The sequence below is a fragment of the Podarcis raffonei genome, chromosome 13 (genome assembly GCF_027172205.1).
Source record: "Podarcis raffonei isolate rPodRaf1 chromosome 13, rPodRaf1.pri, whole genome shotgun sequence".
Taxonomy (NCBI): domain Eukaryota; kingdom Metazoa; phylum Chordata; class Lepidosauria; order Squamata; family Lacertidae; genus Podarcis; species Podarcis raffonei.
The window spans coordinates 43524727-43548026 of record NC_070614.1 but is presented as its reverse complement, the minus strand read 5'-3'; the positions used below and the strand labels follow the sequence as shown (position 1 = coordinate 43548026).

General features: G+C 47.2%; 2 protein-coding genes across 4 annotated transcripts in view; both read right to left on the bottom strand.

Annotated features, from left to right (window-relative positions):
- The window catches only part of SDR39U1 (short chain dehydrogenase/reductase family 39U member 1), a 226905-nt gene that overhangs the window by 173908 nt on the left and 29697 nt on the right, over nucleotides 1-23300 (bottom strand). The window lies entirely within an intron of this gene.
- Nucleotides 579-16926, bottom strand: KHNYN (KH and NYN domain containing). 2 transcript variants are annotated; one of them, XM_053361460.1, is made up of 8 exons: nucleotides 16621-16926; nucleotides 12261-12386; nucleotides 8843-10671; nucleotides 7148-7278; nucleotides 5989-6085; nucleotides 3893-4000; nucleotides 2684-2785; nucleotides 579-1830 (listed from the first exon to the last, which is right to left on the bottom strand). In XM_053361460.1, exons 2-8 carry the CDS (start codon nucleotides 12306-12308, stop codon nucleotides 1509-1511), a joined length of 2637 nt encoding a protein of 878 aa, XP_053217435.1. In that variant the 5' UTR covers nucleotides 12309-12386; nucleotides 16621-16926; the 3' UTR covers nucleotides 579-1508. The 2 variants fall into 2 exon arrangements, with proteins under 2 accessions (XP_053217435.1, XP_053217434.1); XM_053361459.1 differs by having other exon boundaries at nucleotides 12090-12386; nucleotides 16621-16925.

The window sequence follows — 23300 nt, the reverse complement described above, 5'->3', positions numbered from 1 at the left end:
AGAAGGGGCCTGTGTCACACTTGGTGGAGGTCATGAAACCACTACTGTTCAAATAATAATAAATGATAACAACATTAAGTCTTCCCGAGCATTGTCTGGTATGAGGGCTCCTAGGTGTCTATATTTTATTAATTTTTTAATAATAATTTTTATTAATCCTGTAAAATTTCAAATTCTGTCATTCCATGACCAACAAACATGTAGCTTGGTCAAGAAAACAGGTTTATTTTCTTAGCTTTTAAAAACAGTCCAGTTTTGTTTGTTTTTTACATCCCAGGAAAACAAAATTTCTTCTTTTCCTTGATTGGGAATGGAATTGGATATTTTGCCATTTTCTGCGTAACGGAGAAGAATTTTCTTTTAATTTTTTTAAAGGAAATATATATTATATATTTGGAAAATAATAATTTGTTATCCCAAACTGAAAGAGCACACTATAATCTACGTGTTGGGTTTAAATTTAAGAAATTAAAATCTCAGAATGTTATTTATATATATATATATATATATATATATATATATATATATATATATATATGTATATATATATATATATATATATATAAATATATATATGTATATAAATTATATATGTATATATATAATATATTTACTGTCTTAAAATTCAGGAAGTGTGCTCAACAATGTTTATGGGACAGATTCTTTAAACAGTAAAAAGGCATTTCGTTCAGCCCAAGACATAATCTAAAACAGTTCCAGTTTATGAATAAGTGCCCTTGCCTGTCACATGATTTCTTCCGTAACTTGGAAGGTGTACAAGGGCCTTCCAAGGAGCTGTCCTTGGACTAACCCTAAGACATCTGAAAACTTCTCTTAAGTTGGTCTGGAATTAATATAACTGCCATGTTATTTTTTTATCTCACAGACTCCTGGGCGGTGTAATATTGTGTGGAGGCTTGAGAATCCTGTCAGGAATCCGCCTCATGGAACATTTCCCACAATTCCATGGTAGTGTGAGGAGGCCATGACATTTAAAGCAGTTTAAATTCACAGTGAAGACTTGCCCAACCATGAAGGTTGAAGGGCAGGGGTGTGTTGCTCTGTGTAGCTTCTGCTGGCTATATGGGCTTGCCGATGTAGTGCCCTCTAAATATTGTTGGACTCCCAATTCCCATCAGCCCCAGCCAGCACAACTAATGGTCAGGGTTGAGTCCAACAACATCCAGCAAGCACATCTGTTGGCTACCCCCCGGCACGCAGTATCTTAAACCCTGAGTTACCTTAATGTTAGGTGCTTTTTGAACTGATCATTATTGCTACTGGCTAATGAGGAGAACCACCAATGGCTCTGTGATTTTCGTACTAAGAGAGTCCTGAGGGGGAAAAATCTACCACGCGGTGTTAGGCAGCAAAAGGTTCTTCTGTATCCCTCAGGAACAGATAGCTGGCGCTAAAAACCAGTCATACCAGCAAGGGCGAGCCCATTCTGGATGCAGCTGTATGGATAAATGCACAGCCCCCTTGGGAGACAACAAAAGTTTTCTGGCTCAGAAATTGAGGCTGAGTATCGCCTCCGAAAGCTTGTTGAGGTCATGGCAGCAGGGCTCCCGCATGAGCACAAAATCAACCTTCTTGTCTTGGTCCACAAAGATCTCTAGGAGGTCTCTCCTCAGCCGCTCGGTCTCGTCCTTGGGCCGGAGCTGCTCCTCTGGCGAGTTCTGTTTATGGCTCTTCCTTCGATCCGCAAGCAACCCTCCGGGTGGCTTCCTGTCTCGAAGCTGAAGGACCTCTGTCTGCGATGCACGGCCCACGGGGACAGACGCAGGCACAGAGCGGCCAGCGAAGGAGTGGCAGTTTGGGGCCTTGGTCCTGCGATGGTGAAGGGACATAAAGCAGGTTTCAGGAAGGAGGGTCAGGAAGGAAGAGTTTAGATGGTGGAGACAACCCTTTTAACTAAAAGGTTCAAGGCTTCAGGGGAGAAACCCATATTGCAGGGCAAGACAGTGAGGTGTTCTCCGCCACAAGGTCCCACCCGCCATTTTGACCGTCCCCTCCCAGAGCTGCCTCCATTATTGGCCATTCTTCAAGGCAGCTTTAGAGGGCAAGGTAAAAAGAAAAAAAGCAAGGCCCACTGCCTTGACTTTTCTGAGACCCAACTGCTATTTAGCTCCTCTCCTCCCATAACTGCCTCCATAACTGACCATTCCTCATAACTGCCTCAGGCAGAGAGGCGAGAAAGCGAGGCCCATGGCATTGACCTCCCGGGGACCAGCTGCCATTTGGTTTAATTTTTTCCTAAGAGCTGCCTCCTGGCCATTATGCAACAATATAAAATATCCAATACCTGACTATGTTCACCTTCGACTCCCTATTTTTTCCCTTTTGTATCTTAAAACTCAATGCTGCTATTATAAAATATCAACTGCCGTTTGAACCCTTTTGCAAACCAAGCTGAACTTGGAAGGATATGCAGCAGTATAATTTTCACTCAGGTTTGTTTTAGCTCCATCCCACGTACTTCTCTGGCCACAAGATGGAGCAGTGTCCCCATGCACTGAAATAGATATACTTCTGTTTTGTGGTTGGAAAAGGGGGAGACACAAACAAAGGGTGTTTTCCTAGGGACAGCTGCTTGCTCCGGTCCATGGAGACTTTTTAACATGTTAAATGCCTTTCCCGACTCCACTCAGCTAGATCACTTGTTCCACGTGTGGGTGCATACCTGGGGGTTTTCTTCAGGAATTCTGCTATGGTGGGCCCGTCTCGTCCCAAGGGGTCATCGGGAACCATGAAAATATTCCCCACGAAGATGTACTGCAGAAGGCTGGATGGTACACGAAGAAACAGAGTCAAGAAGAGTAAAGTAAAGACGGAGGGGACGTATTAAGGCAAGGGGGCCCTAATCCAAACCAGTTTGACGGGCACTTCCTATTGCCTAGAGAAAGAAGTGCCATTCAGGCCACATCTGCATGGTTCATTTAAAACATTATTACACACCATTTTAATAGTCGTGGTTTTCCCCCCCCCCATAATCCTGGGAACTGTAGTTCATTACATGTGCTGAGCTATAATTCCCAGTGTTTGAACCATCATCCCTCTTTCCTAGGGAACTCCAGGAACTGTGGCTCTGGGAGGCCAGTTCAGCTGTTTGAACAATGCTAAGGGTGTTGGGAATAGTAGCTGTGTGAGGAGGTAAACTACAATTCCCAGGATTCTTTGGTCATGTGCTTTAAATGTGTGGTGTGTACAAGTTTAGGCTATTGGTTCATCTACCTCGGTGTTGTTTTTATCATTTATTAATTAACAGGTCACTTCTGTGCCAAAATGGTAGCTTGCAACTAAAAAACCAATACGTAAGTAAAATACACAACAACAGGCAGGTTGTTGTTGTTTTTCCCCAAAGCAATTTCTGGACATGCCAGGGAATGAGGAGTTTGGATTTGATATCCCGCTTTATCACTACCCAAAGGAGTCTCAAAGCGGCTAACATTCTCCTTTCCCTTCCTCCCCCACAACAAACACTCTGTGAGGTGAGTGGGGCTGAGAGACTTCAGAGAAGTGTGACTGGCCCAAGGTCACCCAGCAGCTACACGTGGAGGAGCGGGGAATCAAACCCGGTTCCCCAGATTACGAGTCCACCGCTCTTAACCACTACACCACGCTGGCTCTCGTCACCACTCTCACCACTAAGCTGCAGCCCTTCTGCTTAAGCCCAGGGGCCAGAGTACAATTCTTCAACTTCCCCCATCTACCCAGTTCCCAAGCCACAGATCAAACAGCAACCAAAGCTCTCCAGAGAAGGAGGGCTATATATCCACATCCTTTTCCTACTCTCCCCAGCCCTGCTCAACTGAGGGTGAAAGCCCTGCACAATCGAGAGGGGTCAAAAAGAAAAAGAAGAAGGCTACTCTGTCACCAATTCCCACGGCACCTTTCTTTAATGATTCGGATCCATTTCTTTGACTCTTTCGCAAGATCCCGGAACTGGTCGTTGGTGACGATGACGCCGTTGGTCTGTTCCGCTAGTTTGAGCATGAACCTGCGGGCATAGAAAGGGAAGAAAACACCTGTCAAATAGAATATTTTTTAAATTTTAGTGGTTTGCCACAGAACCACAGCCATGTTGCAAAGGGTTCTGGGACAGAGGCTGGGCTTAATGCTGTCACTGGCAAAGCCTGTTAGACATCGGCTGTCTCTCTTAAACCGAGGGTTCACCGTGTGTGTGTGCGCGCGCATGTGTAGCAGATCAACAAAAAGAAAACAATGCTATCTTTCAAGGAAGCTTGTCTGTCATTACTGATCTCCTTACTGATAAAGCTACAAGTTTACACAAAAACTGGAACCCAATGAAAACCTACTGCGATGACGTCATCTTCCATTCCAGGCCAGGATGGCACAGTAGCTAGTGTGTTAGATTTCAACCGGGGAAACCAGAGTTCAAATCCCTCCTAATGTTACCGGACTACCATCATCCATTTGGCCATGCTGGCTAAGGCTGAAGGGAGTTGGAGTGCAGCAGTACGCTGGAAGGGTCACAGCTTCCCCCATTTCTAGCCCCCTTTCTCAGCCTGACTTACCTCACAGGATTGTTGTGAGGAAATAACGGAACAAAAAGGATAAAAATATACCAAGGAAACGGAACACATTTGAGAATTTGGTTCTGGAATATCACTCTCTGTGGTGTGACTGACATCACTTCAGAATTTCACTCTTTGTCTTGGAAGCCACAACGTGCTTCAGTTCCTTTCTGTGATAACCACCCTTTCATATCTTGTCAGTTACTCCATGACTCAAAAATCATGCCTGCCACCCCCACCCCGGGCCCATCTGCTGGCAGAGTCATTTCCTACTTCTGCCCCAAACCCTCGTACTTGTGACCTCATCAAAGCATAGCGATATCCGGTGACTTGACATCTGGAAAGCCCAACCTGGGGGAAATCCCAGGGAAGGTCCAAGTTGAAGCAAAAAAAAAAAAAAGACCAGAGAAACAAAGGATATTTTCATCAGCTTCTGCCACACACAAAAACCCCACCACCGCTCGCCTTGAAGAAAGCAAAAAACTGAAACAGCAATGTTTTATTGACTGATCGGTTTAGAAGAGATCAAACCCTTCCACCGACTAATCAAGCGCACAGAAACGTTCTGATTGACTAAAACAGGTTTGGACAGGAAGGAGATTCGATGGTTGAAGGTTTCTGACACCCAGTTGTTTTAACAACAGTTAAGGCAGGCAGGTTGGACAGTGTTCTCGAAGCTACCAGCATGAGTTTGACCAAACTGCGGGAGGCAGTGGAAGAAAGGGGTGCCTGGCGTGCTCTGGTCCATGGGGTCACGAAGAGTCGGACACGACTAAATGACTAAACAACAACAAGGCAGGCATAGGCAAACTCAGCCCTCCAAATGTTCTGGGACTACAACTCCCATCATCCCTAGCTAACAGGACCAGTGGTCAGGCATGGTGGGAGCTGTAGTCCCAAAACATCTGGAGGGCCGAGTTTGCCTATGCCCAAGTTAAGGATTCTCTTCCCCACACAAATCGGCCAGTTGGAATTATTGTTCTGTAGTAACGCAGGTGAAGATCTGAATGTATACATGCATCACAGTGCATGAGCTCATGGGGCGCAGCAGATAATTGGCTCCACCACCACCCCAGCACCACTTTGCATCTGGCTCCGCCCCCAATGTCATTCCTTTGATTTTTGGGGGTGGACCTTGGTGTTCCAGCCAAAAACGAAAGTGGGCCCTCAATTCTGTCCAACCTTTGGCTAAACTCTCAGACCAAACAGACCTTTCGTCTCTCCTGCAGAGCTGTACTGAGCTCCAGCATTCCACTCCTTCCCTATCAATATTTAAAATGTTAGCTGAACATTCCATGATCTCGCAGCAGGTAGACCAACGGCAGGGGGAGATCAGGGAGATCGCTCACACAGGGAACAGCCACTCAGTGCCGACAGGCGAACCTCTGCCATGTCTGATACAGAGAAACGCTGAATTGCCTTTATGGTAAGTTCAGAGAGCTCTGCTGACCTGTCGTCGTACGGCACAATGCCCTTCCCATCTATTTTGCGTGACGGCGTGACGGAGAGGATGCTCAGGTTCTGTAACTCAATCAAAAAGTGCTGCTCTGTGGTTGGGGAAAAGGGAGAGGGAAAAAAACCAAAGAGGAATGATACTTGCATTGAAGCTGAGACACCAACATCGCATTCAATGACTCCTCATTTCTTATTGGGGCTGCGGCAGTTGCAGCCTGATCTCATCCATGTTTGTTTGGAGGTGTCCTTGATTCCAATTAAGACTTACTCCTCAGTAGGTAGGTGGCCTTTCATGAGGAACACAGGAGGTTGCCTTAAACTGAGCAAGACCATTGGGTCCATCGACCTTAGTGGGTTCTATCCCAGTCCTACCTGGAGATGCCAAGGATTGAATGCTGGAGTCGTCTTCTTCATGCAAGGCAGATGTTCTTCCCCCAAGTATGGGGAGGCTTCCCTAATCTAGTGCCCTCCAGATGCTTGCATAGCAGGGGGGACACTGGACAACCCTTGGGGTCCCTTTCAAATTTTATGATTCTATGTTGATAGATTAAAACTCTCATGCTGGCAGGAGTTCTGGGGAAATCTCTAGACCGCCTAATGTTGTTGGTCAATAGTCAGAATTGATAGGAGCTAGAGCCCAATAACATCTGGAAGGTCATAGGTTTTCCCCATCCCTAATTATTTTTAATAAAAATACTTATTCACACTCAAAGCTACAATAGATGCATCTGACACCGTCTTAGAAGAGGCGTTCTGATTGATCTTTGAAATAGCAGGGAATGTCTCTTTTAAGAATGGAGCATAACGTGAGAACATACACATTGAGCCCTGTTGGACCAGAACCAAGGTCCGGCCAGTCCAGCATCCTATTCTCACAGTGGCCGACCAGATGCCCATAGGAAGCCATATGCAACAGCACTCTCCTCACTTAGGATTCTCACCAACTGGTCTTCAGAGGCTCACTCCCTCTGACAGCGGGGGGCCTGCGGCCACTTGTCTCTGCATCAATTAAAAGCAGATCGCCCTATCTTTCTTAATAACACACAGATCAATCCAAATAAGCAGTTAATGGCTTTTAAAAAGCAACAGCACTGCCCCCCCAAAAAATATCGTCTGAGTTCTCACCCAATAGGTGGGAGCCAGCCATCTCTCACCTCTCACATTGGAGTCTTCTTCCATCCGATGTGCAGGTACTAAGACAGTCACCTCCCGGTGCCCACGGTCCCAGAAATATTGTACGGCCAGAGCGATGCCCCGGCATGAGAAGAACTGGTTCAGACCGTGCCTACGAGGACAGAAGATGACACTCAAAATGGCAGGACTATAAGAAGAATCACTTAGGTGAATCCACTGGCTATCCCAGCAAAGGAAGCAAGATATACAGCAGATCAAAGAAGGACTTCTGCTTGGGCCATGCGTAAAAAGCATGGGTCCAAGCTGTATTCCGCTTGACCCACACTTTCTAGGCGCAAATCCAAGCAGTTTCCCCCTTCCCCCACTCCTTTCAAAGGGAAAAACCACTCTTTAGCGATAGATCAGAACAAATGGCAATCTGGGGAAAACCCAAGATGCTGTTTGCTCCGAATGAATACTAAAGAGATGTTTTCTCAAGGGAGAGCAGTGGGAGAGGAGGAAGTGTGGATAACCCTGGGGTTAGCAGCATTGCGTGTTTTAAAGCAGTGCCTTCCAAATGTTTTCCCCCCCCCACAGATCACTTGAAAATTGCTGAAGATCTTGGGGAACCACTCAGTGATTTCTCTGCCTGCTGTATGCAGTATAATTTTCAGTTCTATTTTTTATTACTTTTATTTCTCATATAGATATATACAAAATAAAAGCAGCATTAAAAATTACAATTAAAAGTCAATATGAATATTTAATATGATGGATGTGCCATCTCCCATCTTTAAACACAAATCCACCTGAATGAAGCTCACAGGCCACAGGTGGTCCATGGACCAGTTTGGGAACCCCTGTTTTAGAGAACTGGTAAGCCAAAGAATAAACGGACATAAATCGGACATCAAGAATCACAAGACAGAGAAACCAGTAGGAGAACACTTCAATCTCCCAGGACATTCTATGCAAGATCTCAAAGTAGCTGTTTTACTACAAAGGAATTTTAGAAATAGACTGGAAAGAGAAGCTGCTGAATTGCAACTCATTACCAAACTTAAAACCATGGAGAGACCTGGTCTGAACAAAGACATTGGATTCTTATCTCATTATACATGACAAAGCCATTTTTCACCTTCTCACCCCTTGCTTTTTCCTGTAAGACCTATTGCAGTCGTTAAGAGTCGTCAACAGGCTCATCACAGCTATCTGCCAATCACCCATTCCCACCACCCTTCTGAGTAATACCCCTCCCCACCTTCTCACTATATAGAGGGATCTGGCAACTTCTGTTTCAGTGTATCTGAAGAAGTGTGCATGCACACGAAAGCTCATACCAAGAACTAACTTAGTTGGTCTTTAAGGTGCTACTGGAAGGAAAAAAAATTTTTGTTTTGACTATGGCAGACCAACACGGCTACCTTTCTGTAACTGCCATCATTAACAGTTATCAACAGTTATAAGGTTGTAGCGACCTCAGCTTCAGAGTATCTGAAGATGTGTGTATGCACACGAAAGCTCATACCTAAAAAGCTTATATTTAGTTGGTCTTTATGGTGCTACTGGAAGGAAAAAAATTTTTTGTTTTGACTATGGCAGACCAACACGGCTACCTATCTGTATTTGAAAAATGTCCATAAGATAGCTACCTCTGGTTTATAACAACCTCATGTACCACAGCCATACCAATAGGAAGAGCTCATTCCCAGGCTCCCTACAAACACACCACTCACATCATGGCCACATTGCTGCCATCAATGATGATCATCCGTAGGTTCTTCTTCCCTGGCGTGTTGGCCAACTTGAGCTTGAACTCAGTCTGGAGGGCTTCCTCAAAGCGCTGGGCTCCGGTTACTGTAGGAACAGAGCCTTGGTGGGGGAGCCCTAAGCTGCTGCTTTCTGCCGACTGGCTCCCCTCAGAATCGGATGTCGAGAACAGGTGACCACTGGGGGAAGGAGAGAAAGCAGCAACTTCTGGGTTGACTGGGGACAAACTGACGCCCTCGTGGAAAGGGGACCCACTGTTCCCCCCTCTCTCCTGAGGCCTCTGAGGCGAAGATTCCCTGTGATTCAAGATGGCCGCCCTCCGGGCACCAAGGTGTCCTCCATGTTCTAGCTTTGCTGTTGAGGCCCCCATTGCAGCCTCAGCCTCCTCTTGGTGTTCCCCCTTCTCATTGAGCCGCCTCAGCAGACCTGCCAATGGGGCTCCTGTCTGTATCTCTGTGGGGATCTCGCTTGGCGAGTGGCCACAGTTGGCTGCAGCTGCTTTGATGAGTTCCCGGAGATACTCATTTTCATCCTGGTTCTTTTCTGGTGGAGAGAGAGAGCGCTCTCTTCCCCCAGGCTCCGTCTGAGGGAGGACAACCCCTTCTTTCTGGGACGCCTCTGCCATCTGGACCCTGTCCAGGATAGTGGAAGGTGCCTCACATACCCCTCCCTCCAACAGTATCTTCCTGACCACCCGTTCCTCATAGCCCATGGTTTTAAAGAAGTTCAGCCTCATTTTGAACTCCTTCTCCGTCCACGATGACAACAGGACATCTGACAATGGCTCCTCTTCACTGGTTTCCTCAGGCAAGCTGGCAGGGCTCGAGTCCCTTGCACAAAGAACATCCTTCCCCTCGTGACGATCCTGCAAAGACTCAGCTTGGCCTCCGTAACCAGGAAGAAACCGAGCCTGTGCATTTGGAATAGGTTTAGGGGAACTCTTGGGAAGTGCTGGCCTCGTGGGGGTTGTTACCTCAGGCCAACCCTGAGGACCATTCAAGCAATACAGGTCATGATGAGGCCTACTGGGGAATTCAGGCTCACCAAAGCCTCTGGAGAAGTCAACCCTTGACACCTGAGGTAGAGTATGGTCTTGAGGCCTACCAACCGTGACAGGCAAGTCAGTCCTAACATCTCGAGGCCTGACAGAGTACTGAGGTTGTGTAGCCTCTTGTGGGGAATTGTGAGTAGATGCTTCAGGCCTAGCAAAGCCTGCAGGCAAATCAATGGTAGAGTCTCCAGTTCTACTCTGTTCTTGGACTCTACTGAGTCCCATGGGCAAGCCAAAGGTATTTTTACTTGGAGACTGAGGCCTGCCGCCACCACCCATGTTAGTTTCCCAGCCCACCAAATGGTCTTGCCCGAGGCTTGGTGCCCAACATCCGTTCCTTTGCCTGTGCTCCCCATCTTCTTCCTGAATCTCCTTCACCAAACTGAGCAACTCCTCCTTGACCGAGGTGGGAAGGATCAAGAGGTCCATAGCGTGTTTGTCATTGTAGGTTTCCACCAGCTCCAGAAAGGCCCGTTTGACTTGGGTCTCCTGTTCCTCGGGCAGCCTGAGGTTCTTCTGGTGCTTTTCCACAAAGGCCTGGATCCGGCTCTGCGCCAAGACGAAGGATTCAGCCAAGCCGGAGACTAACAGAGTGCCAGGGCGAAGGAAAGTAAGGTTGGCAGATGTCCCTTGGGTGAGGCAGTCTAGGAACAACCCCTGGGCTCCCAGAAATATGCACTGCATGTCTTTGGGGTAGTAAACCTCTTCACTCAGCTCCGGCGCACAGAGACCTTTGATGTATTCCTGGAAAATAGAGCATATGTGATATTGCAGTTGGTATCCCCATGATGAGCAACCCCGCCACCTTGGGAAACACATACCATGTAAGGTGGTTTTATGACATAGTGAGTTTCTCCACTCCCTGTCATTAGCAGCTGAAGGCCTGTGTACATAAGAATACAATGGTGCTGGAAGTATTAACCTTTACAGGGGGGTTTTGCCATGGTGTTATTCCCATGCAGGGCATAATGCTCACTCCTGCTCTTTACAAGGGGCCATAGATCAACATCAGAGCATTTGCTTTTGCATGTAGAAGGTCCCAGACCTGTTCCTCACAATCTCCAGGATCTTGGAAGGCAGACAGCAAAGGAAGACCCCCATGTGAGACCCTGGAAAGCCCCTGCCAGCCAGAAAAGACGTTACTTGTCAGGACAGATCTATGGTCTAAGGCAGTAAAAGGCTACTTCATATGGTGATATATAGCCACGTGCTTTGGGAAGGGCTGAGGCTCAGTGGGAGAGCATCTCATTTGCAAGCAGATGGTCCCAGATGCAATCCTCAGCATCTCCACAAAGGGCTACCCCAAAACCTGGAGAGCTGCTGCCCAACAGTGCAGGCAATATTGAGTTAGCTGGATCAACGGGCTGACTCAGCACAAGGCTGCTTCCTATGCTGGTATATTCCAGATGCGCTAGGTGCTTACTTTAACAGCAGAAGAGGCCAGTGGGTGGCGTCTCTGTCCTGGATTCCAAAGGCTAGTCCATGGGTAGGCAAACTAAGGCCCAGGGGCTGGATCCAGCCCAATTGCCTTCTAAACCCAGCCCGCAGATGGTCCGGGAATCAGTGTGTTTTTACATGATTAGAATGTGTGCTTTTATTTAAAATGCATCTCTGGGTTATTTGTGGGGCATAAGGTAAAGGTAAAGGGACCCCTGACCATTAGGTCCAGTTCTGACCGTCTCTGGGGTTGTGGCGCTCATCTTGCTTTACTGGCCAAGGGAGCCGGCGTACAGCTTCCGGGTCATGTGGCCAGCATGACTAAGCCGCTTCTGGCGAAACCAGAGCAGCACACGGAAATGCCGTTTACCTTCCTGCTGCAGCGGTACCTATTTATCTACTTGCACTTTGACGTGCTTTCGAACTGCTAGGTTGGCAGGAGCTGGGACCGAGCAACGGGAGCTCACCCCGTCGTGGGGATTCGAACCGCTGACCTTCTGATCGGCAAGTCCTAGGCTCTGTGGTTTAACCCACAGCACCACCTGCGTCCCTGGGGCATAGGAATTCGTTGTTATTATTTTTTTCAAAATATAGTCCAGCCCCCCACAAGGTCTGAGGGACAGTGGATCGGCCCCCTGCTGAAAAAGTTTGCTGATGCCTGGGCTAGTCGATGGAGACCCACAGAAGCCCTTACCGTCTCCCTCCCGCTCCTGCCCCTCTCGCACCTTTGCCCTCTGCAAATTCTCTCTGCATCCCTGCAGCTGCAGCCAGATCTTCCTCTCTCCCTGGGGGTCCTCGCTGGGGCTCTGTGCCGACCCCAGGACCCCCAGGACATTCAGCTCCACCCCAAAGAGCTGCTCGATCCTGGGGCGCTGCTGGGTCACCAACTCCCGCACCTCCTCGGAGACGGCAAATTCGTCCAGGGTCCTGCCACTGCTCGTCATGGCGGGAGATCACGACCACCGGCTGCGGGGCCACGTTTCCGTTCCGGAGATGAGGCAGGCCGTTACGTGGATAACAAACTGCGGAACGAAAATACGGGTTGAATGGGGGGGAGGAAGGTTCTGGACGAAACCTGATTTTGAAATGCAGCAAGGGAGAAGATGCAACTTCTGCAGGTAAAGGAAGACAACAGACAAGGAGAAGAGAAGACGAAGAGTTTGGATTTGATATCCTGCTTTATCACTACCCAAAGGAGTCTCAAAGCGGCTAACATTCTCCTTTCCCTTCCTCCCCCACAACAAACACTCTGTGAAGTGAGTGGGGCTGAGAGACTTCAGAGAAGTGTGACTAGCCCAAGGTCACCCAGCAGCTGCATGTGGAGGAGCGGAGACACGAACCCGGTTCCCCAGATTACAAGTCTACCACTCTTAACTACTACACCACACTGGCTCATCGGCACAAGATTCACAGGAGCGAAAACACAAGCTGCAATTCAGCGGCACACAGAAAATCCACAGAATGTGGAACTGCTTGCCAAGCAATGCTTAGCCTTCTAAGGACCTTTATTTCCAATTCTTCTTGCTTTTCTTTTTATAAAGCAATCAAGGTCCTAGTTAAGAAGTAGCCAGGCCAGGCCCACAAAAGCCCAAGAAGCTGCAGAATAACATTTTCACGCCATTCCAAGGTTAGCAAATTCAGAATGAATTATGGAAAAAATAACTACATTAAAAATGTAAAAAATCACACAGAAATAGGATTGTTTAAAAATTCAATGCAAGAGGAATTAGGCAATGCATGACTTGCCAAATCCTCTGACCCACCTGAAGCATGCATTTTTGCTAGAGTCGTTTAATACGTTTCTAGTGTGGAGCTGACATGGCCCTGGGCCATGTCAGCGAGGTCTGGTGCTTGGTTTTATTTTAAAACATGGGGAAGAACGTAAGGTGAAGCAACATGTACAAGGGCTGCTTTGCATATTGTAGAAGCAAAACCAAGAGGTTCACGGCCAGAAATATTGTGACCAGAAGATAAACATGGTCAAAATTAGTGTATAGTATTAAGTACTGTACAATATAAGGGACGCGGGTGGCGCTGTGGGTAAAACCTCAGCGCCTAGGACTTGCCGATCGCATGGTTGGCGGTTCGAATCCCCGTGGCGGGGTGCGCTCCCGTTGCTAGGTCCCAGCGCCTGCCAACCTAGCAGTTCGAAAGCACCCCTAAGTGCAAGTAGATAAATAGGGACCGCTTACTAGCGGGAAGGTAAACAGCATTTCCGTGTGCTGCGCTGGCTCGCCAGAGCAGCTTCGTCACGCTGGCCACGTGACCCGGAAGCGTCTGCGGACAGCGCTGGCTCCCGGTCTCTAGAGTGAGATGAGCGCACAACCCTAGAGTCTGTCAAGACTGGCCCGTACGGGCAGGTGTACCTTTACCTTTACTGTACAATATAAGGGACGCGGGTGGCGCTGTGGGTTACACCACAGAGCCTAGGACTTGCTGATCAGAAGGTCGGCGGTTCGAAGGAGCTCCCATTGCTCGGTCCCTGCTCCTGCCAACCTAGCAGTTAGAAAGCACATCAAAGTGCAAGCAGATAAATACGTACCGCTCCGGCGGGAAGGTAAACGGCGTTTCCGTGCACTGCTCTGGTTTGCCAGAAGCTGCTTAGTCATGCTGGCCACATGACCCAGAAGCTGTACGCCAGCTCCCTCGGCCAATAAAGCGAGATGAGCACCGCAACCCCAGAGTCATCCGTGACTGGACCTAATGGTCAGAGGTCCCTTTACCTTTCCCTTTACTGTACAATACACACAGAAAGAGAGAGACCCAAGTGCTTTTCCTCTTGGGCATCTAGCATTTTAAGTCAATAACAAATGCATACATGAAATCAACTTTATGTTTATAAAAAAAAAAATAGGCACCTAGGGCTTTGTCAACCAATCCAGTGCCTTTGGACTTATGGGCCCAACATTGGCTGGCTGGAGTAACTGGGAGGTCTCAGCTTATATATACCTCTTTACTTACTTCTCCGCAATCCAGAGGGCCAAAAACTATTTATTTGAAAGTGAAAGCTGAAAAAATATAGGGAAAGCAGCCAGTGGTGTCTTTGGTTCTAATGTGCCAGCCTGATCAGCATTTGGGTATTAGGAATATAGGCCACAGTTGGAAAAGGAAGGAATGAACTGCAAGCCCTAAGCCAGTTCAATAATGCAGGATGTGCATATAGTAAGTTAGCTAATAGTCAATACAGTATTTGGACTTTGTCCCACAGATAGATTCTGGGCTTCTTTCCTGAATTTTTGGGTTTTTCCTCTTTTTAAATTAAGTTTCTAGTCCTGTTACAAAGAATGGGGCGGGGGGTATGTACTGGCAGTAATGTACCTAATTTCTTAATTTCTTAATAAGGCATAAACCTGCTCTCACATTTCTGAGTTGTGTAAACAGGGAACACTAATTAATGATTGACCCTACAGGGCTGTAGTGAGGGCAGGCCAGATAATTACACTAGAAAGAAGCCAGGGATTGGACAGAATTGATTAGAAAATTGTTATTGGTAGAGCCAGTGTGGTAAAGGTAAAGTTAAAGGACTCCTGAACGGTTAAGTCCAGTCAGAGGCAACTATGGGGTTGCGGCACTCATCTCGCTTTCAGGCCAAGGGAGCTTGCGTTTGTCCAAAGACAGCTTTCCAGGCCATGTGGCCAGCATGACTAAACTGCTTCTGGTGCAATGGAACACCATGACAGAAACCAGAGCTCATGGAAACGCCATTTACCTTCCCGCCGCAGCGGTACCTATTTATCTACTTGCACTGGTATGCTTTCAAGCAGCTAGGTTGGCAGGAGCTGGGACAGAGCAACGGAAGCTCACTCCGTCGCAGGGATTCGAACCACCGACCTTCTGATCAGCAAGCCCAAGAGGCTCAGTGGTTTAGACCACAGCGCCACCCACGTCCCTAGAGCCAGTACGGTATAGAGTTTTGGACAGGAAGCTCTGGGTTCAAATCTCCACTCAGCCACGAAACTAACCGGGTGATCTTGGGCCAGTCACTCCTAGCTTAGCTTGCCTCACAGGGTTGTTGTGAGGATAAAATAGAGAAGCATGAGAGCCAAAAATGGAGCAAATAAATAAAGTTTTCTTAATGCGGAGCAGGGGAAACGTAAGAGGGACAGAGGTTATAGGAAATTGTTGTTCTTGCAAATAAACACTGAAGCGCTATAGCTCAATGGAAGCTACGTATTTGCTTTGTTTGCAGAAGGTCTCAGTTTAAATACCCAGCTTCCCCAGGTGGGGCTGGACACACCTGTCTAAAACAAGCGGGAGAATCGCTGAGTCAGCTAAATGGAAAAATAGAGTGACTCAGTATAAGGAAACATTGCTAAAAGATGAAACAACATCTAAGTCAAGGAGGGGGAAAACCTGTGGCCCTCCAATGTTGCTCAACTCTACATCCCAACAAGTCTAACCCATGGTCAAGGATGGGGACAGTTGATTGCAACAACATCTGAACCGCCACAGGACATAAATGCAACCAATATCAGAAGGATCAATGTCTACCCGGAGCAAAAGGCTAGTTAGCCTGTTGTAGGCAAACTTTAAGAGAGAGCCTGGTGGCACCTTAAAGCCACAATTTAATCTCCCTGGGGGAAAAACATGGATCTCCATTTTTATTTTGTAAAATAAACATGAAATCTATCCTTCAGCGGAAAGAGAAGAGCTTGAATATTTAAACGGACAGCAAAGCCTTAAAAGCGAAGTGAAATCCTGCGGCTCATCCATCGGGCAAAACAACACCGCTGGTTTGTCTCAAAGAAGCTTTGAGACAAAACACCGAGGCAGGAAACAGTCGGATGTACGCAAACAAAAGCTCTCTCTCACACACACACCCGTGACATGCCTTTTCACGCAGAAAGGGCCTTGCAAACAACGGAACGAGCTTTGCTTCTGGAAAACCCTCTCCTGCCTCTGACAGCGCCCAGTGTTTACAACCGATTCCCTCCCAGCCTAAAAATATGCGCACCGTTGACCAAGCGCCTGTTGCGCCCTAAGCGTAAAAATAAAAAAAACAGTTCCTCTTTAATGCGCCCCCTCCAAAACACACACCCCTTTTTTTAATTCATAGCTACACGTCCTTTTACACAATGTAATCATTTTGGGGCAGAGGGGCGATTCCGCGCCCGATCCTTCCCACTCGTGACAGGGAGAAGGATCCTGCCCCGCTTCTCCTTTTTCCAATGAGACCCCGTCGGTCCCGGGACACCCACCCCCTGACCCCTCCTCACCCGCCTCCCCGACACTTGGCAGCTCTCCTCCGTCTCCTACCCGCTGGTGTTGGCGAGGGAGTCCCAGCAACGCCGGGCCGAGGGTGAGGATCCAGCCAATCCCATCTCTCGCCTCGTCTCGGTTTTGGTTTTGTTTCTCATCGCTTCTCGACCCGAGTTTCAGCTTCCATTTTGGAGCGATGCGGAAACGCTTGAGCAGCCGCGGAGTTTCCCTGCTGGGCGGCGCGTCTCGGTCCAGGGAGGAAGGAGGGCTTTCACTTTGCAAAAGGCTTCCTGTACAAGTTTTTAAACTTCCTCCCTTGCAGTGCGAAGCGCGTTACTTGCGAAATTCAGGGACGGGGGGGGGTCGGGTCTTCCTCCTCCTCTCTTCCCTAGGAGAGGGAGCCGGCCTCTGAGTATGGGGAGAGTTCTGCGCAACCAGAAATTATTGGAGGAGGAAGGACCGTTGCTGAAAGGGGTCGTGGCTCAGTGGTGGCGCACGACCTTTGCGCGCAAGAGATCTCGGGTTCAGTCCCTGGCACCTCCAGGTAGGGCTGGGGAAAATAGCCTGTCTGAAAGACGCCAGAGAGCCCCTGCCAGTCAGTGTTGGCAGGCATAAGCTAGAATGGACCAATGGTCTATCAACTCAAGCAACGCCCTACCTATGTTTCTAAATACTGCAAAAAAGCCTCTGTGCATGTAACCTGGTCCCAAACCATCCCAAACCATTCTGCTGGGATAGCTTTGAACCTACAGCATGAGCGAGCCCCACTTTGGGCAAAAGATTCCTGCATTGCAGGGAGTTTGACTAGAATCTAAAATTCTAATATTCTAAATGGTTAAGATCATTAACACTTCTTACACCGAACCCAGAAACAAATAGGCAGGCAACCAAAACCAGAGAGAGGTGAAAGGCATTCAGGAATATTCTGAGTTCACACACACATCTGACACATGCAAATTGAGTTGTCAAGTAGTACAGGACACTCAGTGACATCCCCATTCCCACAATGATGGTGATTTGAAGGCTGGTCTCCGACAAGAGATTGCCATTACCATTATCAAAAGTCTTTCACCCCCCCCCTTTTTTTTTTAAGCAAGCAAGAACAGGATGACTGAAGATGGTCAAGATGAGAACTAAGGCAGGAAAGTCTTGGAAGGGATTATGGAAATTGTAGGAACCGCTCATTTCACAGCCCCCCTCCCCTTTTCCATTGACATGCCCTGGCAAAAAGATATTAAAAAGCCATTAGATTCAAAGGTTATCATTTGGCTCTTCTAGCTCCAACAGGACAACGCTTATCCCAGCGCTAAGGACAGGTCATGTAGTTTATGCCCACATTTCTGTAGACCTCTTAGAATAGTTAGGGAATATTTTACTCTTTAATCGAGGTGTGTATGTGTTGCAATTTGCTACCTGCTTAGACTGCAACTTTGCCATCCAAAGCAGCAGTTTTATATATTTTGTCACTCCTATTTTCTATAATAAACCAAGCTTTCTTTCTTTCTTTGTGTGAGAGTTCCTTGTGGACGCACACATCCATAACAAGAAGCGCACATCATAACTCCAGCAGGAGATCCTAGACCTCTCAGCAGTGTGCACATGAATAAACATGAGTGTCGGCTGCGCATGTGTGAATCCAGGTACACACTCGTAACACATCCTCTGTTTAAAAGTTTCCCCATGAAGGAGAGCCCACCAGCTTCTGAGGGAGTCCATTCCACCGCCAAACAGCTCTTGCCCCCAGAAAGTTCTTCTTGTTGTTTAATTCCTGAGTTCTGAACATCAAAGACCTGCAAGCCTTCTGCCGGCTGCTCCGCTTTTCCTGCCCTGTGGTCGCAAAAGGGCAAGATGGGAAATGTTTAGGTGGGCAGAGCCACCTGCTAAGCGCCTCCCCACCCAATCAAATCTCAGCCATGTGACAAGCCTCCTCTTTGTCTTAGGGTCAGGTGGGGGCATTATCACCCTCACACTGGCACCATGCTGCTAGGGGTGGGGGCAGCACTTCTCGAAAGCATGCCTGTGACTGTGGGAAAGGTCCACCACTCTCCCCTCTCCAGCTCTGAACATGAAATTCCTGAGGCGCAGTGCAGAGCCAGGCGTAACCCCTGCATACACTCATACACACACTTGCAGGAAAGAGGAGGACCCTGGCGACCATACCTCTTGGGTTGGCTACTGAGGCCAGCTAAAACGTGTGGAGAAAGTAATATCAAGAGGTAATTGCAACTAAATGTTGCAGTGTGCAGTGCCCTGCTCTGCTGTTCCTGAATATCCACGTTACTCTATTGTCCCTCTCGCCCAGTCCCCACCTGTCCCCAACACTTAGTCAACTCTTTTGTCTTACTCCAGGCATGTCCAAAGTCCTTTTCGGGAGCCTAATCTGGCCCACCAGCCCCTGTGGCAGCTCACTTCCTGAGGTAAAATCTGCCAAAAGGCTCAACAACTTTGTGGTAAAACTGTAAAATAAAATGTAAAAAAAAAAAGCTCAAGAATTTTGGGGTAAAATTGTATAAAAAGCTCAAGAATTTTGAGGTAAAATCGTAAAAAAAAGCTCAACAACTTCAATCCTTAAAAAGCTCAACAACTTTGGTTGGCCCTCACACATGTTCACTTCATCAAATCTGGCCCTCTTTGAAAAACATTTGGGCACCCCTGTTGCTCAGTCCTCATTAGGCAATGTTCGGGGTTTTCCCCTCCCTTTGATTTGTATTCAGGGATTTTTTTCAGCTGGAACTCACCGGAACTGAGCAGTTCAATCACCTCTCAGGCAGATGCCATTGTCATTATAAAAGAGGCATTCGTGGTGAGTTCTGGCACCTCTTTTTCTAGAAAAACAGCAGTGCCTGTACTCTAGGTGGGTTTTAGTTGGTTTTTTCCTTACTTCTGTAAGCTTAAGGTTTCATGCCAATACCTGCCCCCTTGTACGTGGGTGGTGGTGTTTTGGCTACAGAAGGAATGTCTCTTGCACCCGGACATTGTTAATAGCGGGGCTGATAAAAGGAACATGGAAGGGATGCCCTGCTCTTGGAGACTATTGGGAGGAGTAAGCACGGGCTATGTTCCATGGACTGTTTTCTTCCCGCTCCTGGCTTCCACCCATGTGCACCCACACCTCCGCAGATACATGCCTTTGCCCTACAGACCCAGAGCTTACTGGGGAAGTCCCAGGTTGCAAAATCCTCTGGCCAAGAGGTAGGTGTGGCTCCAGCAGCTACACTCAGCTGGCTTGGGGTTGTTGTTTTTCCCCCTTCCTTTCTTTCTCTCCTCATAACCATTGTCTCAGTCTTTTCCTTTTCTTTTTTTAATTCAGTGAAAGGAAACTGACACGTTAAGCTTGGAGCTTGCTGCTGTTTTAAAAGTATGTCCTGTTGCAGGTATTCATGTATAGGGTTTTTTTGGGGGGGTTGCCCCTCCAGCAGATATCATGCACATGCAACCCACTACCAAAATCAGCACAATCACTTTTGTGACTTCTGTGATTTGTCCCCACAAAACACTTCATCACAGTTTTTTCCTATCTATTCAAAGGGCCTCTGCAGCACAATCCAAAATGTAGCAATTTACTGATAAATGTATCTGTGTACTGGCTCACTGGGAAAACTTCAGAAATTCATATAGACATGTGAGCTCAGCTACTCAGCAGCCCCTCTGCCTGAGTGATAATCCTGATACCTGAGTGCCAGATAGGTAGCCATTCCAGAAAAAAACAAACCCAGATGAAGACAAAAGGGTGTGATTAACTTGGCTGGGAAACAGGGAAATGTAAATATCTCTTTTGTTACACTTGATGGGTGTTTGGTGGAGGGCAAGGGCAACCGTGGGGCAGGGTCCAGGATGCTCAGATTACTGCCACCAGACCTCCCCTTTCATGATGTAACCATGATGTATTAGTGATGTAGTTTGGGGGGGGTGACATGGGGATTAGCAGCTAATAAAAGTTTGGGTTTTCTTTTGTTCGAGGCTTCCATCTTGTTTCACCTTGTGGCAGGTGGGAGTCCTGTCGCGACAGTCTTCAATAAAAACCCGGCCTACTGCCTGCTGTTTTGCTCTGGTATTCCTGGCTGGTGTCCTTGTTTTTTGTCCAAGGGAGCCTTCAGATTTCTCTGTTAACAGTCCCTGTACTGCACATTCATGTTCCCCCACTTTGGGCTACTTATGGGGAGCCTCTCACCTTTGTTTATGTAGACCACAAGCAGATTCCGAGGGTCCCTGCTGTTGCCCCTGGTGCAGCACCCAAACAGCCCCCTTTTTACCACAAAAACTTAGCCGAAGCTGCATACACAACATACATTCAAAGCACGTTTTCCTCCCTCCCGCAAGAATGCTGGGGAAAGTAGTTTGTTAAGGGTGCTGGGAAATGTAGCTCCATTGTGGGTGAGCTACAGTTCCCAGGATTCTTTTTAGTGGGGAGAATGGTGTGTGCACAGCCTTAGGCACCTGTTTACTTCTTGGGCTTCGTCTGAGAACACAAAAGCCATGCTGGATCAGACCAAAGACCCATTTGACACAGCATTCTGCTCTCACATCAGATGCCAATGAGAAGACCAGAAGCAGGACTTGGACACAACAGCATCCTTCCCACTTGAGATTCCCAGGAACTGGTATTCAGATGCATAATTCCTCTGACAGTGGAGCTGGAACACAGCTATTCTTGCTTGCAGCTGTTGATAGCTTTGTCTCCCATGAATCTGTATAATCATCTTTTAAAGCGATCAGAATTTTTTATCTCTTGTGCAAGGTGGATAAAAATAATAATAACTGGATTTTTTATTTAAATCGGATTTTTTTAAAAAAATTAAATCGGATTTTAAAAATAAAATGCCTTGGGTGGAAAACTCTTTCTTAAGTTAGTTTTCTATTTAAGTTACATTATAGTCCAAAGCATGGGTCGGCAAACTAAGGTCCACGGGCCGGATAAGGCCCAAATGCCTTCTGGATCCGGCCTGCGGACGGTCTGGGAATCGCCACATGGATCGCCAGCGTGTACATTCTTTCCCTCTTCCTCCCGCTTCCTCACATGGTGCCGGCGCCTCCTCCCTCCCTCCTCCTGGCTTCTCCCCGCCCTGCCTAGAGGAGGAAGGGGGCTGGGCTTTGTTGGTGCCAGCAGCAGCAGCGCTCGAGCAGCCACCATTTTAAGCAGCCCTTCTCCAGAGCCGTTTCGCGCACCGCTCATTGTCCCTCCACTGCCACTGCCAGCTCCTGCCTCTCGCAAGACACAGGTAAGCAGCCACCGGGGCTCATGGTGCTCTTGCATCATTCCCCCCCCCCCAAAAAAAATATAGTCCGGCCACCCACAAGGTCTGAGGGACAGTGGACCAGCCCCCTGCTGAAAAAGTTTGCTGACCCCTGGTCTCGGTCTAAGGTTTTGGTTTTTAAAAAATCCTTTAAGCATATCAGTTAGCAAATATGGATACATATGCTATAATGTTATTGTTTTAGTTAAATAAATTGTTTAAGTTGTTATTAAGAAAATGATTACTTCCAATAAAGTAAAGCAGAAAAGTTGTCCAAATATAAACAGTTAACTTATTAAACTTCACAATAATTTCATAATTATCTGTCAATGTATTTCTAATAGTATAACCAAATCAGTAATTTTTGATATAACTGTAAAAACTACTCTGAAAATTTATTATCCCAAAAATGAAACCATCTGGTTTTAAATATGCAAAAATGAGTCTTTCTGTAAAAAAAAATGATTTAAATCAAGTCTTACTGACTAGTGATTTAAATCCTGATTTAAATTGATTTGATTTAATTCAAATCCACCCTGCTCTTGCGGGAACCAATTCTATAGTTTAACTCTGCTGCAACTATAGCTTAACTGAGCTACAGCTAGGTCCCAGACACTATTTTCATTATCGGGGTTCAGCCCTGGAACATGCGAAGGAAGAATGAGGCTCAGGAGTATGCTTGAGCGTGGGCAGAGTGCTTTCGAACAACTGCACAGTAACCTCCATCAGCCCCTACGTTATTTTAACAGTCACACCTTCTGCCCTGGAAGGTCTTAGGTATCTGTTTGTTCACTTAATTCCATTTATGAATTGCTTCCTGTGCGACATCTCATGGCAAATGCGTAAATGGATGCCTTTGTATTTTGCAGTTTCATGTTGTGAACTGCCCTGAGGTCAGACATTTAAATTTATAGAATCGTAGCATTGGAAGAGACCCTGAGGGTCGTCTAGTCCAACCCCCTGAAATGCAGGAATCTTTTTGGCCAACGTGGGGCTCAAACCTATGACTCTTTAACACCATTCTTTCTCATGGCATGCCCCACAATGAATGTGTTTTCTGAGTGCTTATCCACAACCACATTCCACGATTTCAAGATCCATATCTGAGCTCCCCCTGCCTTTTGCTTTTCTTTTCTTTTTTTGCTCCGGAGCTTTCCTCGTGAAAACCCACTCTTTAAAGCTCAATCGGAACAAATGTCTATCCACGGAAAATTCAAATTGATGCTTGCTCTGATTCAGCTCTACAGAGCTGGGTTTCGCGGGAAACAAACAAACACACACACACAGACCTCTGCCTGGAAAAAAAAACAGGGCAAAAGTTAAGTGTGGATAAGCCCAGAGACTTCTGAGAGCTAACAGGCCAATCATTTGCATGCTTGCTTAAAATTAAGTCCCATACTGTTCAGTTGGCATAGCAGATACAGGCAGGCAGAGAAGGAGAGAGATGATGGCTGCAGGGGGGGGGGGGATTGCTTCTGATTGCTACTGGATAAGTGCAATGAC